At 31.4% G+C, this 19,084-nt stretch overlaps 2 protein-coding genes across 2 annotated transcripts; both read left to right on the forward strand.

Annotated features, from left to right (window-relative positions):
- Positions 1–2,255: 2,255 nt before the first annotated feature.
- On the forward strand, positions 2,256–4,007 carry LOC124846405 (peroxidase A2-like). Its single transcript, XM_047323652.2, has 4 exons — positions 2,256–2,527; positions 2,614–2,808; positions 3,025–3,190; positions 3,422–4,007. The coding sequence occupies exons 1-4, from the start codon at positions 2,306–2,308 to the stop codon at positions 3,838–3,840; spliced, it is 1,002 nt and encodes a 333-aa protein (XP_047179608.1). The 5' UTR covers positions 2,256–2,305; the 3' UTR covers positions 3,841–4,007.
- A 12,002-nt stretch (positions 4,008–16,009) lies between these two features.
- Positions 16,010–18,513, forward strand: LOC124846404 (peroxidase A2-like). The gene is made up of 4 exons (XM_047323651.2): positions 16,010–16,273; positions 16,360–16,554; positions 16,761–16,926; positions 17,741–18,513. Exons 1-4 carry the CDS (start codon positions 16,049–16,051, stop codon positions 18,157–18,159), a joined length of 1,005 nt encoding a protein of 334 aa, XP_047179607.1. The 5' UTR covers positions 16,010–16,048; the 3' UTR covers positions 18,160–18,513.
- Positions 18,514–19,084: the final 571 nt, after the last annotated feature.

The raw sequence follows: 19,084 nt of genomic DNA on the forward strand, positions 1-19,084 counted from the left end.
ATAACTTTCTCTTTCTAACAATTCTATTTTAATTTTAGAAACATTTTTATTTTTGTGTTTTTTAATTTATTAAATAATTAAATAAAACTAAATTAAGTATCGTATTTTAGAAAATAACAGGATGTTACAGCAGGTTTGATATGTTTTTGACAATGACTTATAAACGATATTGATGAAAGGTTGATTAACGAGTAATGAGTCATATTATAGCATTCTAATTTAAGATTGGTAGCAAAGTCAGCAACCACTCTCACCAACTCCATGTGGAAGCAAGTTTTGGAGTCACGCGTTCCTTTTATGTTAACATTCAAATTCAATGGAATTGCCACTGCATCTTTCACTGTATATCAAAATAGTGCTTAGACTTTTTCTAGTTCAATTATGTATTATTATTTATTTTCATTTAAATTTAATTAATTAAAGTAAATTAATGATGGTTGAGAAAACAAACACTTTACTATATATAGCCTTTGAAAAAGGTTAATACAAATATGTGAAAAATTTACTATCTGTATATGTTGTTGGGATAACTGCGTAAGGATCTTATATGCATGTAAACATGTATATTAATATATATTACTGGTAATACTAAACTTGAATTTGAAAAACAATAAATTTTATGGCATGACTTGATTCGTTTACAAAATCTTGATAGTGACTGGAAATTTTAGGGTAGAAATTCATGGCAGATGACTCGGTATATATATTGCATTGTCTCCCTCGATTGGAGAGCCAAAAATTCTTGCAATTAAGCTGTAACGATTATAAGTTAACACTGAGTAGTATACTTTAAGATTCTCTTCTCTTACCAAAGACTTTCGACCTTTCGTGTAATGTGTATATATGTTATGATTATTCGTTCTAAATCATGTTTAGTAGTAGATTACTAGAAATCATTTAACATTAGTTAAATTATCTAATATATTTTTGCTGTAATTGATTTATTAGTTTTTTTCTTTAATGATTTTCTGTGATTTATTTGCCAACAATTTATTGTATAGTGAGAAAGGAATAAACACATGAAACAATTAAGAACGTAGCTCATTTATAATTTTTGTTACTTTCAACAGGTCGTGAGAGAATCTTTCTTGTCTTTTGAAATAGAAAAATTTTATTCAGGAAAAGAAGACTTTTCTAGAATGGCCTGCTAAATGTGAATACTTTTCTTATTTGCTGGACAGCTGAATGATTAATATATGCATGGTAAAGAAAAGGTGGCAATAATAAGATAATAGAATTGACCAAACCAAGAAAAAACCGTGTCGGTGGACTAATGATTGCTTATGTTTTTACTCTCTTTCTTAATCTGTAAGCATGTATGTATACTTGTTTAAAGAATAAGTTTTCAGATTAATTTATGTACACTTTAAGTTGTAAGGACTTTTTAATTGCCAAAATATTTGGTTGCTAATGTTTTCAAAATGAAAAATAGTATACAGATACATCAAGTTTGACTTTTATAAAATACCTTTCACTGAGTAGATTTTTTGTCTTTTTGAATAAGTTTTAAACACATTTTATTGGACTTGATATTAGTGCTTGATTTTAAATTGAATTCTCCATACCGAAAACCTAAGACTAAACAACATGTACATAGAGTTTAGTATTTGTCATTTAGAATTAGTAATATGCTATTTATTCATATAATAATTATAAGTGAAGAAGTAAAATAAAAAATATTAATTTTGTTCACTTCAAAATCCAGAGAAGTTTTATTTTCTAATTTTTATAGATTTGAAATGTTTAAATTTATATTTTAATTTGTAAAGAAAGTTTGTTCATTCTATCTTCTTCATTTTTTTTTTCTTTTTAATTGGAAGTGCTTTTAGATTTAATTTATTTGCGTAATAATAGGGTTATCATAGATTATGTTGATTCTTGGATGGAAATCAATAAAAAAAGGAAATATTTTGAGGATTTTTTTCTTAATGATTTTTGGAGAAATGTAAAAGAAAAAGAAAATAAGAAATACTGTCAAATATAAAACATATTTATGTGTATTAAAATATTATTTCTCTTCATTTTTGTAGGCAGTATCTAATGAGTATATGACCTAGTATTACAAGTTGGTTAAGTGTCAATCATTAAGGTTTCGGTTTTCCTCCCCAGGTCCCCACTACCTTCACAAATTTTGATTAATGTTAAAACTATGTCTGGTTGACACTTCCAAAGAAAACTTTATCTTAAAGAGAACTATAAAGCAATGAATGCATAACGCGGTTTCTTTCTCTATATATACTCTAACATATCACCTATATATCAATCAAACATAGGGAAAGAAGATATATACATCAAATTATCAACCATGTTTTCTACTAATAATACTTATTATTTCCTTCTGGCCACCATTTTCTCAGTGCTAACATTTGTTCTTCCTTCAGAAGGGCAATTGAGTGCAACCTTCTATTCCAGTACATGCTCCAATGTCTCAACCATTGTGAGGAATTCTGTGCAGCAGGCTTTGACATCTGATTCACGTATTGCTGCAAGCCTCACTCGTCTCCACTTTCATGATTGCTTTGTCGATGTAAACTTCCATCTTCCATTTCTTTTTCCCTTCATTCTATCACAGATTATTCATCACTGATAGCTGTTATTTGTTTCTGTGATTAGGGCTGTGATGGGTCCATTTTGCTCGATGTTGGTGGTAACATCACACAAAGTGAGAAAACTGCAGCTCCCAACGCCAATTCCGTTCGGGGATTTGACGTGGTTGACAGCATCAAGAGTTCCCTCGAAAGTTCATGCCCTGGTGTTGTATCTTGTGCTGATATTCTTGCCCTTGCTGCAGAATCCTCTGTGTCCCTGGTAACTTCATAGTACAATTCAGTATCATTCTACATGTTATTGAAATCTTCCAAGACCTTTACTGTATAAGAACATTTTTTAAGTCCCTCAGAAGAATTAATTTCAAACAACCATGTCACAACTTTTTCATAACATAGTTTATCATGTTTTCTACTTTCTTTGATAAGAAACCAATATTTTTCTTCTGCTAGTTACATTTAACGTAAAATTCTGCAGTCTGGAGGTCCTTCATGGACTGTATTACTTGGAAGAAGAGACAGTTTAACTGCAAACCAAGCTGGTGCCAACACTTCCATTCCGTCTCCATTTGAGAGCCTAGCCAACATCACATCCAAATTTTCTGCCGTTGGCTTAGACACAACAGATCTTGTTGCACTATCTGGTATAACTACAATGTTTCTATCATAATATAGATGAATTATTATATAGAAATATATGATCGTGACTAATACTTTTTTCATAAAACGAGTAAAAGAATAATTGCACATGTAGTTTTTTAGCTGTTTATTTTCTTCAGAAAATGAATAATATATAATAATGTTGAAATGCATGAAAATTTCTCTCCATGCATGGAAATCTTATAAAATGATTGATTGGTGGACTTTTGTATCAGGTGCGCACACTTTTGGACGTGCACAATGCCAGTTTTTCTCCCAAAGGTTATTCAACTTCAGTGGCACAGGAAGTCCTGATCCAACCCTGAACTCAACCTATTTGGCCACTCTACAGCAAAACTGTCCCCAAAATGGGAGTGGGTCTACATTGAACAACCTTGATCCTTCAACCGCTGACACTTTTGACAACAACTATTTCACCAATCTTCTCATCAACATGGGTCTTCTCCAAACAGACCAAGAGCTCTTCTCCACCAATGGCTCTTCCACAATCTCCATTGTTAACAACTTTGCCAACAACCAATCGGCTTTCTTCGAAACTTTTGCTCAATCAATGATCAACATGGGTAACATCAGTCCTTTGACAGGTACTCAAGGCGAAATCAGAACTGATTGCAAGAAAGTCAATGGAAGTTGAAGAAAGAGAGCATAACACAAAATCTACCAATATTGTAGAATGTTGATGTCCAATGTAATTTTTTGTTTTGTATCTGGGTATGAGTGTGGCTAACAAATGGTTAAGAAATTGAAATAGATCAAGTTTTTGCTTTTATATATATATGATTGAGATCTTTTTCAAATAAACTTTTTAACTTCAATTAGGTGTCCAAATAGATTCAAATCAATTAGTAAAACTAAACTCGACTTATTCTCCTTGCTAGTTAAATATATGTATTTGAATTGGATTGGAACGATTATATGTAATTTACTAACAACTTTTTATACTCTTTTAATCATTTTTCATCACATTTTTATTATAATTATTTATTATTTTTAATTATATTAATTGATAATTTGATATGATTTTTTAAAATATTATAATATTATCAATAATATTTTTGAATATTTAATTAATTTGTTTTTCTAATTATATAGATTAATATTTTAATTTTTAATTTATAATAATTTTTGGAAAAATAGAAATTCAGTGTGATCATACTGTTATTAATAAATGAGTAGAATGAGTGGAAACAAACCACTTTAATGCGACAAATATATAATATAAATTAAGAAAATAAAAATATTTTTAAGTGAGTTAAGTCACGAGAAGTTAAATTTGATTATAAAATTTTTAAATCGCTAAAAATAAATTGAACTAAATTGATTCGTTTAGTTAAACATGTGACTTGTTTTACCAGTCAAAAGAATTTATAAATGTGAATGTACTTTGGTACATCAACCTATTTACAAGCAAAATATAGTATATACGAACAGTTTAAAGAAATCGCATAAAGAAATCCACAATATCCCAACAAAAAGTAATTTTTTTATCCAAAATAACCCAATAAAAAAACCATCTTGTAAGCCATCAAAATTATAAAATAAATAAATGAAGATACTATCAGATTACTGTTGTTGTGTAGAAATAAATATCTACTTCAATCTAAACAACACACTAATAATTCTTTGAAATTTGGGCTAAGACAAATATGGACAGAGATTGGGACATTATCTGTCTTATGTTGCTCTCTATTTGTCCGCTAATCTTTTTATGTTTGCCCATTTTCTACCACGCATATTTTCTTCAAATCCTTCAACAACACAAATCCATGATTGGGTTGATTATGTTGGTTCAGATTCTAATACATTCCTCCACAAACATGTGTATTTTTTTTCTTGCATGCCTCCATTTCCAGTTTGCAAGTAATGCCTCGATAAAATTGTGTATATCTTTTATGTATATATAATCCTCCTAATTCTTTGGAATTACATATTGTTCACCATTTCACGTTATTTTGTTTCTTCTGCTCCTCATCTCTATAGAAATTGTCTGAGTTTTTCCAACTTCCTTTATCACTGTTTTTGGGGCTTTATTATGAGAGCGAAAGTAGGATGCATGCTGATGTAATTACCAACTCTTGGACGATGCAAAAACAATGGTTGTTTATACATAAAACTAATTAAAATATGCTAATTTTGAGATAATGGTCTGAACTGTAAAACACAAACTGTTTGTATAACCATGCATGTATTGCACCACAGTGAGATTTTACGTGCTTTATACACTAAAGGTAGCTAGGAAATTCTGGTATGATTGGTAACCAAAGTTTGTCTGCAAACAGTCTAGATTGGAATATGTTATGTTTAACTGATAAGATATACCCAGTAACAAATATGACCACGTATGCATTGACTGTGAGATATGAACAAGGAATATAGAGAAAGCTGCTGAAAAATATAAAACTTTGCGCCACAATATCGATAAGATGCAGAAGATTCTAACAGAATAACAACTTGAGGACAGTAAAAAGCAATTGCTCACAGTTAGAAGATACCAACGGCATGGCTTATGGGACAATAATAATGTAAAGAATGGAAGATAGAGAACAGAGGATCTGTGCTGCTATCTAGAAACAAAACACTCGATGATGGGAGGAAAAATGCAGATTGAAAATGAAACTAAAGAAACAATGGTTTGGGAAAACCTGTAGCTAGCATAGACAACATTATAGTTGTGGTATACATTTGAACTTGTAGATAGTATTATGAAGGTTAGTAAATATTTAGTATTAGAAAACCTTGATAATACTCTCTACAATTTTGTTTGTATATGGGTTACGTAAGTGTTCGGTATATATAGAAATGTCATTGTTGCTGATAAAAAAATAAAGTTTCATGAGTCCATATGTGATTTGATCGATACAACTTAAAACATGCATTAAATTTCTAACTAAAGCACAGCAAAAAACCTTCATTGTACAAAACTTTACCAGTCTTAATTCTATTTTTGTTCCCGTCTTTCATGACTGATTTTCTGCAAATTTATCTTCCAGTCTTGTCTAGTGGTAGGTTTGTACCATTACACCATTCTGCTATAATAGGAATTTCTTTTGTACACATTATTTCTTTGGTTCTCTTGTATTTCTTTTCATGATAAGCCGATTCTCTATTGTTCATCCTAGTACTAATGTTCACAATTCTGTTTTATCATTAAATGTTTGGAATTTTGGAGGTTAGATAAAAGTAAGAGGAGTTGTTCGATATTATGAAATGTTTGGTGGCACATGATTCCAACTTTAGAAGGAGATGTAGGAGGGTCTAATGATTAAAATCTGACCAAGTCGTTATACAGTGTTTCCAATTATATATGGAATTGTGTATGCTTAGGAAATATCTCGTGTAGCTTTATCAAATAAGGGTGATGCATATAAACTTAATCCTAAGTAATTGATATTAGTTTCATCCCAAAATATTCAAATAATGAGTTTATAGATTTTCTTCGTTCTTCAACTTTCTCATCTATATATTTAATCTAAGCTCATACTTAGACTATACCAATATTTCCCCAAATGGAGTTCTTTTACATTATTACAAAATTTTTCTCATAAACAAGACATTTTAGGCATTGTCTATTTGAGCATAATTTATTAAAAGACAGCGTTTCTAGAAAAAACATTGTCTATTAAGAGCAACTCATAGATAGTGTTTATTTGAAAAAGCATCGCCTATTAAGAGCCACCAATAGACACTAGTGCATAAAAGACTTTTAATGTCTGTTAAATTGGGCTTTTTACGTCTGATCCCGACCCGACGTCTTTTTGAGAGACGTTAATGGGACGTCGAACCCCATAGTCAGACGTCTATATAGACGTCGGACCACACAGGTAAGACGTCTATATAGACGTTGGACTACACAGGTCAGACGTCTATATAGATGTCGGACTACACAGGTCAGACATCTGCTGTGGGAGCTTCAGTGGGCAACCTGCATCATGGAATGCAGCTTCTCTTCAAGCGCTCTTTGTATTTCCTTTTGTTCATGTAGCTGCTCCATGAATCGTTGCTCCATTGATCTCATGCTTTGGTTGAGTCTTTCCTCCCACTAAAGATCCATCTTCCTCAATGCCTCGTGGCTCACGAATTGAGTGTTTTTTTGTATAGGGCCAAATTCGTCATGAAGACCAAGCACACAAGCAAAACTGCACCAAAACGCAATGAAAACGCATTTTAATCGGTTCAAATGAAAGATAATTCATCAAAGAGTAATGTAATCGAAGTGAAATTAATTTTAAACGTTGCAAAAGTGAGAAATCGAACCTTAAAATTGTAGCCCGCAGAGAGAAAACGCGATGAAGATGATGAATAGTGAGTGTTCGTAACTGCTGCCACGCACGTGGGTTTGATAATAGCAGACCATTAGACGTCAGCTCCCCTGCCTAGCTGATGTTTAAAGCATTTAAAAATTTATTTTGACGCACACTTTAGATGTCCGGGATGGGGGTGACCGACGTTTAAATGACTACTGGAGGTCTAAATGGAGTCAAAATGTGACTTTTTAGATTTTGGGCTGAGTATTTAGACGTCTGGCCCCTATAGCCGATGTCTAAATACAATAAAAAAAATTTTTTTTTTACTTTTTCGTTTAGTTTTGGCGTCCATTCGTGGGAGCCGGCGTATATGAGTATTTAGACGTCTGGCCCCCCATAGCCGACATCTAAATAGAATAAAAAGTTTTTCTTTTTACTTTTTCGTTTAGTTTTGGCGTCCATTCGGGAGAACCAACGTATATGAGTATTTAGACGTCTAGTCCCCCCATAGCCAACGTCTAAATAGAATAAAAAATTATTATTTTCTTACTTTTTCGTTTAGTTTTTGCGTCCATTCGGGGGAGACCGACGTATATGAGTATTTAGACGTCTGGCCCCCCATAGCCGACGTCCAAATAGTTATTTTATTTACGGAAATGCCACCGGTCAGTTTTTACGTTGGATATTCGAGAGTCAAACGTCTAAAGAGTGATGTTAAAGACCTTTTCTGCACTAGTGAGACAATGCTTATTTGAAAAAAGTTGACAAGGTAAAGGTAGACGTTGTTAGGTTAGAGATTCGAAAGGGAAGGGAGGCTCACAAGGTAGATGTAAATGTGCTAAGGTTATGATTTTCTTTCTACGTTACGGTCTTGGATGATGGAGTGAATTGTGGAATGGGGGATGGTGAAAGAATTTTGAAACCATGTTGTAGTTGTAAGTGAGAGTGAGCGAGAGTAGGGGAAGGTAGTTACAAGTGAGAGGGAGGAGAAGCAATTGTGAGCGAGAGTGAAGGGAAGTCGTTGGGACAATGAGTGTGATTCAGGGAACAAGGAGGGCATTTGTGAGAGTGAGTGAGAGAGAGGAAAGTCAGAAATTTAACCTCGTTTAGAGCTTGAAGAGGGTTTTAGTCTCGGCAATAGCTACGAGCTATTCTCCGGTCTCTTTCTTCTTCTTCTACACTCTCTCTTCCATGGCTTGGCCCATGAACAAATGAATCTATTCGGGGAACCTTTGCACATGACAAACCCCACTACAGACCGTTATGGGTCAATCTCAACAAAGAAGAAAGGAATTTATGGATATAAGGATTTAGGGGATGAGCATAGAAAAAACTTTGGGAGAATAATAAAAAGAACTTACCTACTGAACAAAGATCTCTCACATGAGCACGATGTCAAACAAGTGAGTGAACACGAAGGTATGGAAAACAATAAGGAGAAACATAGAAGAGAAAGAGGGAACGAGGGAACATGGATGAAAAGTTTTTTAATTTTTTTAATAAAACATAAACAACACTTATTTTAAAAAGTATCGTCTCTTGATATCCTAATAGATAACGTTTTTCAAATAAGTGTTGAGATTGCTCCATTTGAAATTATTAATTAAAAAAATAACATAAATTATATAACATTTTTTTGAAAAAAATTGTCTATTGGATACCAATAAACCGCGCTTAATTAAATAAGCACGGTCTATTGGTTCCATGGATTGATAGGTAGAGCTTATTTAAATAAGTGTTGTCTCGTGTTGTTTATATATAATTTTGTAGTAGTGATTCGAACATCCTCTCAAACTAAACACGAGTACCACAGTAGCAACCTTTACTTATATCGTTATTTATATATAACAGGACACAATTGTATAATCTTTCGCCAAGAACATTTTCAATATAAAGATTATATTGTACTTATATGAGTCTTTAATCAAGAGAAACATCATCGATTTTGATGCCTAGAAGATTCAAAAACAATGAAAGGTAGCTTAATTCATATAAAAATCACTACCACTAACCCGAAATATTAATGCAATGAGTTTAAGTATTTTCATCTTTATATATTATTCAACTTTTTCATATATTCAACATGTACTTTAGAGGTTATTTTTTTTAATGGTAAGTAATATGATGAAAAATGCTTCCATATCAAAAGCTTTTTCCGTTAGAATTACCTATAGTCTAGTCGTCAAGTTACATTTTCTTATATGACAAAGGTTATGTATGTGAAATTACCTCGTTTTTTTCTTCTTCAATTAACTTTTATCGTTGCTATTATAGATAGTAATAATGTTTTATGCACTAGTACAATAAGAAGAAAAGGCACTAGTTATTTTTTATTATTGGCATCGGTTCTGCAACCGAGACATATGTGGGCGAGGTAAAAAGGCCAGATTTTATGCCTCGGTCATGGACTGAGATAAAATCATATATGAATATGTCTCGGTTCTTAGATAACCGAGGCAGTATCGTTTTTTTTTTCAGATGCAACCCGTTTCAGTACGCAACCAGCATCCAGAAATTGTTTCAGTCCTCAACAACCAGAAATTGTTCAGTTCTCAGCAACCAGAAATTGTTCAGTTCTCAGCAACCATAAATTGTTCAGTTCTCAGCAACCTCAGCAACCAGAAATTGTTTCAGTGGTGGAAGTCATTGTTTTTCAAACAACTGAAAAATCTCAATCCCAATCCAAGATCAAAACAGACCTAACATATGCCAAAATCTACAAAATTTCTTCATTGGGCTGGCCTCAAGAACAATGCCAAAATGTACAAAATTTCACAGATCTAACATGGTTAAACTTCTGCAACGAACAAGATATGAAGAAGAGGCAGACGAACAAGAGTAGATGAACGGCGGTGGATCTGGAGCGGTGGATGGATTGTCGGTCTAGGGCGGCGGCTCGCGGTGGATCTGGAATGGTGGATGAAGATGAAGATATAGAGGGGAAGAATGGCAGAGGCAGCAACGACGGAGGGCTCGCCGATCTGGAGCGGCTTGGCGATGGCGATCTGGACCGGTGGATCGAGAGCGACGGAGCCAGCAGCGGCGGAGGCAGCAACGACGGAGGGCTCGCCAATTTGGAGCGGCTTGGCGATGGCGATCTAGAGCAGTGGATCTAGACCGGCGGATGCAGCAGTGACGGAGGCAGCAGCGGAGGAGGCTACAGCGGCGGAGGCTACAACTGTGACAGAGGGGAAGAATGGGAGAGAACGGAGGGGAAGAATGGGAGAGCACGGAGGGAGAAGAAGTGAGAGCACGAGGGAAGAAGAAGATGTTGGGCCGTAGAAATGAAGAAGATCAAAGAAATGAAGGGGTGTATAGGCATCGGTAATTTGGCAACCCGAGACCATAGAACCTTTCGCACATGTGTATAGGCATCGGTTGTTTGGCAACCTGAGACCATAGAACCTTTTCATAAAGTTGTCAGACAAAAAAAGCAGAGTATAGGTCTCGGGTGTTCTTCTAACCGAGGCAATATCATTATTCTGCCTCGGGTTAAGATGTAACCGAGGTATATAGTCTTTTATGTTTCAGGTTTTGCATAACCGAAGCGTATATGGCGTGTTAAATTCCACTTTTTTTACTAGTGATGTTGTGTTTTACTTGGGGGATTTACTATTTCTAAGAAAGGAAATAAGATATCGAGGATGTTCACTTCATGTGATTTGTGTGGATTTGTGAGTGAGAATTTGAGGGATGAGGATTAAAATCAATCCCTCCTCAAATGAGAGATTTGAGGGATGATAATAATAATAATAATATATAATGATAATAATATATAATGATAATAATAATAAATAATAATACAATTTTTCATGTTAAAAATTAATTTTTATATTTTTCTCTTCTTAAAATAATTTTTACAATTATATATAATATTGACAATTACAATTTTATATTACTTTTACTACTAAAGGTATTTTGATAATATTCAATTTTTACCAATTAAATAATTTTTTTTATTTGTCACATCGGTCAAATTGTATACTAATTTTCATAAACTTTAATTCCAAATCCACTCTCATTCATCTTCAAATTCCTTCGAACAAACAACAATCAATTCACCTTCAAATTCAATCAAATTCATCCCTTCACTCTCTCCAAATCAATCCAACACACCTTTAGTGCCTAAATAAACATGCAACAATGCTTTTAAAACAAGAGCAGTATTTAAATCTGGTTTTAAAACTTTATCTGGTTTAACCAATTCTTGATTCATTCCTCGGGATATTTTATGCTAATTATTAGGCCAAGGCAACTTATTCGATTGCTTCAGTTAAAAAGAGAACTATACTTAAGTTTGTTTAGAAGTTAGAACAGCTGAATTATAAGTTGAGAAAATTCATTTTCTATCAAATGTTTAATAAATCAGTCAGCACTACAGACAGTTAAGACTATTTGTTTATATAACAATCTTTCTTAAGATTAAGTGGAAGGTGGAACAGAGGGTATAAGATCAGACCAAGCACTACAAATTTTGTCATTTACTGAGACTTTTGTGTAATATATCAGTAACTGAAGAAATAAAAATATGGTGGTTAGGTCCAGAGAATCTTTCTTGTGTCTATACAGAAATTGTGTTTAAGAGAAAGAAAATGACGTTTTCTAAGATGGCAAGGTGAATGCATACTATTAATTGCTGGAGTGCAGAATCAATATTAAAATATGGGCAATAAGATAATAGATTTGACTAAAGGAAACACTGTGTCGGTATGAGCAAATATAATTGCCAATGCTGTTACTATCTCAGTTAATTATTTTCTAAGCATGTCATTTCAAAGAAATAAATTCTAGGCACGTAGCTATAGTGTTCATGAAAACTGAGTTCTTCAAAATTTCTAATGCACGCTTACTCTTTCAGTGTCACTAATCACAGCATCAGGTTAATTCATACAGATTTTAAATTGTAACACTTACTAATTTAGACTTCTAAAATATCGTGAAAACACAATTTTGCATGACTTTTGAGAACTAAGTCTAAATTAGGTCAAGAAAAAAAAGATGCCTTGAATTTGAGCAAGTTAGTATAGTGAGTTCCATTAAACTTTTGAGAACTCAGTTAGTTTATACAACAAATTATCAATCGAAGTTTAATGTTGTTCATTTTTACCAATTTACAATGCCAGCGGATGTTATTTCAATGTATTTGAAGGCGAATGAGTGTGTGGATTTGCGGGAAGAATTGGAATTCACATCTCGCTTGTGTGAAGAGATAAGCGTTGATTTACTGTTTTACGAATGTGGAAAGACGAGATTTTCCTTGAGTGTCTCTCAAAAATAAAAAACAATGCAAAAGAAGTAACTCGGTGACAAAAGAAAAAGCTCTTGTAATAATAACAATATACTGTTGTAAAAAAAAACTTTCAAAATCCTATTATATGTTTTAAGTTCAAGAAAAAATTACAAATAATTGTAAAAATGTTACTGGTGATACTTTTTAAAATACTTGCGCACAATTATAGGTTTTGACTATTTAAATAAACAAAGCCTATAGTTTTTTAAAATAATTTTTAACATTTTTAAAAATATTTGTAAAATTATAGGTTTCAGTTGTTTAAATAACCGAGATCTTTTTGTTTGATAGAATTAAAATTATATTTTCATTAAAGCTTTTTTATTTACATTCTTGAATCACTTTTCCAGAGTTATTTTGCTTCCTTTATCGTCGTCAAATGCGAACCATGTTGTCGCTTTTGCTGTCACTCCTTCACTCACATCTCTTTTCTTCTGGTAGTCAATGCGAATTGTGTAGATGCGTCACCACTACGAGCCTCTCTTTCCTTCCCATTTCAAAAACAATGTTCGTTCTCTTATATTTAATTTTCTTTTTCATAATCTTTTCTTTTTAATGCAAGTATATTTTTTTAATGTCTTTTATTCAATGTGGGAATGGAAAAGGTGGCGGTGGCTATATTGTTGGTGGGGAGAACAATGATTCTACTATGATTCTAGGATGAAAAATAGGTGAAGATGGGAAGACATTAAAACAATAATTTTTTTAATAAAATATAGGAATATGTTTTGGTTCAAAAAGAAATTAAAACATAAACTAAAAAATAAGCTTGGGTTTGGACCGAAGCTTAAAGTTCTACATTTTTTACTTTATCAAAATATGTTTAGTTTAAAAATTGAAGAATAATTTCTAAAATAACTAGTGCAAAAAGTTTTACATAGTGATAATATTAATAATAAATTATTATTATTAATTATAATAATAATTATAAGGGAAAATTTATAATCTTTAATTTTTATTTATTAAAACTTATTTTTATCTATCATATCCATTAAATCATAAACAAAATTTACTTTTAAATCTAAAAAATAAATAATACAAATTTTAACTTCGAATCGTCTTGATCTCGTCTACTCACTCTCTCAAATAAATTTTTGAAATGAATATGACAACAAAATCTTTCTATATTCAACCTAGCTACGTAGTCACGAAAGACCTTTAGAATGAAAGAAGTAGTCACTTGAGTGACTAGTTAGCACTAACAACTTACAGTGGTCAAACAAAGTTTATCTTTGAAATGCATGCGGTTGGTAGTGGTTTGGGTAAGAAGAAAATCATCTTAAAAAATGCTAGGGTAGATGCAACAGATATTCAAAGACAAAATTTTCATATCCTGCATTATGTATATTCATTTCATATCATGGCTTAAATTAATATTATGTAGAGTTTGAGGGTCATGACCCTGCCTTCTAAAATTGCTTCATGTACATCGATTTGTTCATTTATATAAGTATAAATTGAAACATCATAAATGATTCCTTATTTATAAATATTTTTTTGATGAAAAAAAACACTTCATAAAAATAAGAGTTAACGATGGACGGCAAAAATAATTCTATTATTACTCTAAAGATTTTTATTTTGTATACAAATTAACATGTCACAATTTTGGTATTGAACTTACTCTTTTAAGTTCTTGATTATAGATTAGCATTTTCTTCGATTTAATATTGGTGATGTAATATATTTTTAACACTTGATTTTGGAAAAACATATGAAAAGTAATCTTTAAAATTAAACCTAATATTTATTAAATTTTTAAGAATAGTTTATATTATATTGATTTATTTTCTATTAAAATTAGTCTACGGAGCGTATGCGTTTACAATACTAAAAGGAGATACCAATCAAGTAATTCTTAGAATTAGGTTTGGTTAAGATTAAAATTAGTTAGTGTATTAAAATTTATCATAATATTTATTTTTATTTGACTGAAAAAAATATTTATTATTTATGGATCTTAACTTAATGTTAAAATATTTATTAAAGATGATGGATTCATATTTAATAAATATTTTTAGTCTTTACTGATAAGGAAATACTTTAAAATAATATTGAAGTATGTTGGGAGAATACTTAAAGAAAAATATTTTAAATGAAGTTATGAATAATAGATTGAGTTATTTCTAATCTCTTAATGTTAAAAATTTTGCTTCATATATACATTATTTATAATACAAACATACTTATTTAATTAAAAATATAAAATTGAGTGAAATTAATAAATAATTTCCCAAAGAAATGATTCACTTATTTATCTTTCCCAAAATTATAATCAAACATAGGTACATCTGCTAAAATAAAAAAAATTATTTCTACCGAAATTTGTCTAGCCACAAAATATATAATTTATCATTTAGAATCAGCCATATATGAAAATAATTGGCATTGACTGATATCAAGTTAAAAAAATGTATTGGTGAACACTTACTAAAATAATATCAAATAAATTATACATGCCATCAAGTTAAATTCGATACATACATATATATATATATATATATATATATATATATATATATATATATATATATATATATATATATATATATGTTTAACTCTTTAATGTGTTTTAACTGTTAAACATATATGTTTATTTTTATTTTGACAAATTTATCCAATAAGGTCATATTATTAGTATAATCCAAAACTTTTCATTAAATAATTTATCTTTTAGTTGTGTAATGTAAAGCGAAATAAACAGCATACTAGGATGATTGATTAAGAAACATGCAGATATTTTTTTCTTTTTACAATCCACACGTTAATGAACTTAGCTCGTCCATGGAAATAGTAAAACAAAATCAACTTTTTGCATGACTGAGGGCATGCAAAATAGTACAAATTCGGAGGAACCTAAATACTTTGATTAATGCATATATGACTTAATTAGTACTTCATGTTAGTTAAGTTTCAATCATTGTTGTTTTAATTTTCTCCTTTCGTTGTCTCCAAGTGGCCCACTACACATTCAAAATTCACGATATCTTAAACTATGTCTAGTTGACAATTCTGACTAATAGGCAAGGACAACTTCATCTTAAAAAACAAAATAGGCGTTGATATATTAACAACACTTATAAACTTTAATTACCTTCTTAAAACTATCTATAATAATATTTTATTCAATAATTTAATTAAATATCATGATTTAATATTTATCATTAAAATCAGTTAAAGAGTTTTTCCCACACCAAACTATTATGCATGACGCGTTTTTCATTTCTATATATAGACACAAATCACCTATATATTATGAATCACAAAACCCATCAATATTTGGGAATCAATACATCAATTTATCAACCATGTTTTGGACTAATAATACTTATTATTATTCCCTTCTGGCCACCATTTTCTTAGTGCTAACATTGGTTTTCCCTTCAGAAGGACAATTGAGTGCAACCTTCTATTCCAGTACATGCTCCAATGTCTCAACCATTGTGAGGAATTCTGTGCAGCAGGCTTTGACATCTGATTCACGTATTGCTGCAAGCCTCACTCGTCTCCACTTTCATGATTGCTTTGTCGATGTAAACTTCCATCTTCCATTTCTTTTTCCCTTCATTCTATCACAGATTATTCATCACTGATAGCTGCTATTTGTTTCTGTGATTAGGGCTGTGATGGGTCCATTTTGCTCGATGTTGGTGGTAACATCACACAAAGTGAGAAAGATGCAGCTCCGAACGCCAATTCCGTTCGGGGGTATGATGTGATTGACAGCATCAAGAGCACCGTCGAAAGTTCATGCCCTGGTGTTGTATCTTGTGCTGATATTCTTGCACTTGCTGCAGAATCTTCTGTGTCTCTGGTAATTTTCTGATAACAATCTCTGGTCTTTGGAGTGTAGTGTAGCCACCTGAATATGAAAATAATATCTCTTTTTCCTTATTCTAATTAATTAGAGCAAGATAATATTAAATAAGAGAATCTTTACAATGTATTCTTGAAGATAAATGATAGTATATCATAAAGTTGAAAATAATAATGTGTTTATAAGGTTGTAAATATTTGCAGTCAGAAGGTCCTTCATGGACTGTATTACTTGGAAGAAGAGACAGTTTAACTGCAAACCAAGGTGGTGCCAACACCTCCCTTCCATCTCCATTTGAGAGCCTGGCCAACATCACATCCAAATTCTCTGCTGTTGGCTTAGACACAACAGATCTTGTTGCATTGTCTGGTAATCACCCAGTATATATATTTCTTTACATAATATCATTTATTTTTTCTTCATACAAGTGAGACTTATCTTATAAATAATTTATAGAATTTTACAAAAAAAAAATATGATTATAAAATTCCACATATGCATAGTGGTGATTATCTGATTAATTAACTTGTTATTCTATTGCTCCCTTTTATGACACTTTTTATACCATAACAAAAATTTGATTTGACGGATATTTAAAAATTAATATTTTCTCAATCATTCAATCAAGTATTCTATTTTTCAATCAAATTGATATATTCGTCGAAAATAGTGAGACAGTTTCCCTAAAATTATTTCGTAATATCTTTTTCATAATTTAAAAAACTAGCTTGTCACATGAAGAATAGTGCAAACATATAATATTGTGTTCTATACTGGGAATACCATAGGGTTGAGATGCACATGAATAACAGTTACCAATTGATCATTCCCTTAAAAGAATTTGTCTCCTTATGTTTAAAAAAAAATCTAAATATTTATTATGTAAATATATTTTTACTAATTTCAAATAGAATTATAAAAAAAATTAAAAAAAATAGTTAAAATTTCATCCTAAAAGTATAATTTCTATATATAATCCTTATGTTTGAAACCTTAAAGAAAATGTTATTATTATATATAGTTTGTAATGAAGAAGTTAAAAGGATAAAATAGAAAATTTTGGATTAAGAAAGTTGATTGATGTTTTTAGTTTTTTACAAAACAAATTAACATAACGAAGGGAGTAAAAATTGATGTTTTATAATGCACACGAAGTGTTTGACTGAAATTGAAGTTTGATTAGGAGCACACACCTTTGGTCGTTCGCAATGTCAATTTTTCTCGCAAAGATTGTTCGACTTCAATGGCACAGGAAACCCTGACTCTACCTTGAACACAACATATTTGAGCACTCTGCAACAAAATTGTCCCCAGAATGGGAATGGTGCTACATTGAACGACCTTGATCTTTCAACCCCTGACACTTTTGACAACGACTATTTCACCAATCTTCTCATCCACAAAGGTCTTCTCCAAACAGACCAAGAACTCTTCTCCACTGATGGTGCTTCCACAATCCCCATTGTTAACAACTTTGCCAACAACCAAACTGCTTTCTTTGAAGCCTTTGCTCAGTCCATGATCAACATGGGCAACATTAACCCTTTGACTGGAACTCAAGGAGAAATCAGAAGTGACTGCAAGAAAGTTAACGGAAGTTAAACACCATTAACACTATCTTCAACAACTTGTAAATTCTCTCATTATCTGCAGTTTTCATTCTGCATTTGTGTGTGTGGCTGAGAAATTGGTAAAGTTTAATGTCTGCATTTGTGTGTCTGATAGTGCATAAAATGTGGTTTCTTTTTTCCTTTCTGGGTGGGTCACTGCGAAATGTTTGATAAATTATTATGTTGTACCATTCTCATGTTTCCTTATGATGTTGTTAAGTTTTAAAGTATATGCCGGAATGAATAAATATTTCCCGTATATATTTTGGTGTTTTTTCTTGATTTACACCAGTACTGGTGTGTTTGATTTGATGACATAAATCCCAAATCATAGAATTATTGTTTTTGTGTTGTTTCACAGTTTGGATGTGAATATTTTAGGAAAAGATTTGATAATAAGGAACATTGACGTGTCTTAAATCTTATAAAGAATAAATGCAAACAAAATAACTATAAGTACCTAAATTGTAAAACCCGTGAAACCTCCCATATATTCCCCAATCCTCTTTTTTCATTTTTTTTAATGTACAATCACAATATCATGTATAAATGAGAGTAAAAGTGTGCTTGAGATCATGTGACCAATGAGTTAATGAGGTTCATATCTAATGGGTTGGTAACAACAATACTCTCAGAAATATTTGAATTTATCCTATCATTTAATGTGAACTGCACATACATATTTTGATTATGGCTTTTAAATGTAGAAGTAATTATAACGTAGAAGTAATTATAACGTGGATCAGTTCATATATATTTTGGTTATGAATTATGGATGCAAAATTATTGAAATATAAATTGTTGTGTATATATTTAGACTCAGTGTATTAATTAAAGAGATTTATAAACGGTTGCTGCACAATCTCTTGGTATTAGTTTATGGATCGATTCTCTAAAAGTTATGTTTATGATTTATT

This window comes from Vigna umbellata, chromosome 8, assembly GCF_029865625.1.
Source record: "Vigna umbellata cultivar VRB3 chromosome 8, Vumbellata_1.0, whole genome shotgun sequence".
NCBI classification, from domain to species: Eukaryota; Viridiplantae; Streptophyta; class Magnoliopsida; order Fabales; family Fabaceae; genus Vigna; species Vigna umbellata.

Bases quoted from the DNA above. Each gene is read 5' to 3' on its own strand.
- LOC124846404 (XM_047323651.2), top strand. From the start codon at position 16,049: ATGTTTTGGACTAATAATACTTATTATTATTCCCTTCTGGCCACCATT. The intron at 16,274-16,359 runs GTAAACTTCCAT...TTCTGTGATTAG, and splicing joins TTCATGATTGCTTTGTCGAT to GGCTGTGATGGGTCCATTTT. The intron at 16,927-17,740 runs GTAATCACCCAG...AAGTTTGATTAG, and splicing joins AGATCTTGTTGCATTGTCTG to GAGCACACACCTTTGGTCGT.
- LOC124846405 (XM_047323652.2), top strand. From the start codon at position 2,306: ATGTTTTCTACTAATAATACTTATTATTTCCTTCTGGCCACCATTTTC. The intron at 2,528-2,613 runs GTAAACTTCCAT...TTCTGTGATTAG, and splicing joins TTCATGATTGCTTTGTCGAT to GGCTGTGATGGGTCCATTTT. The intron at 2,809-3,024 runs GTAACTTCATAG...AAAATTCTGCAG, and splicing joins CAGAATCCTCTGTGTCCCTG to TCTGGAGGTCCTTCATGGAC.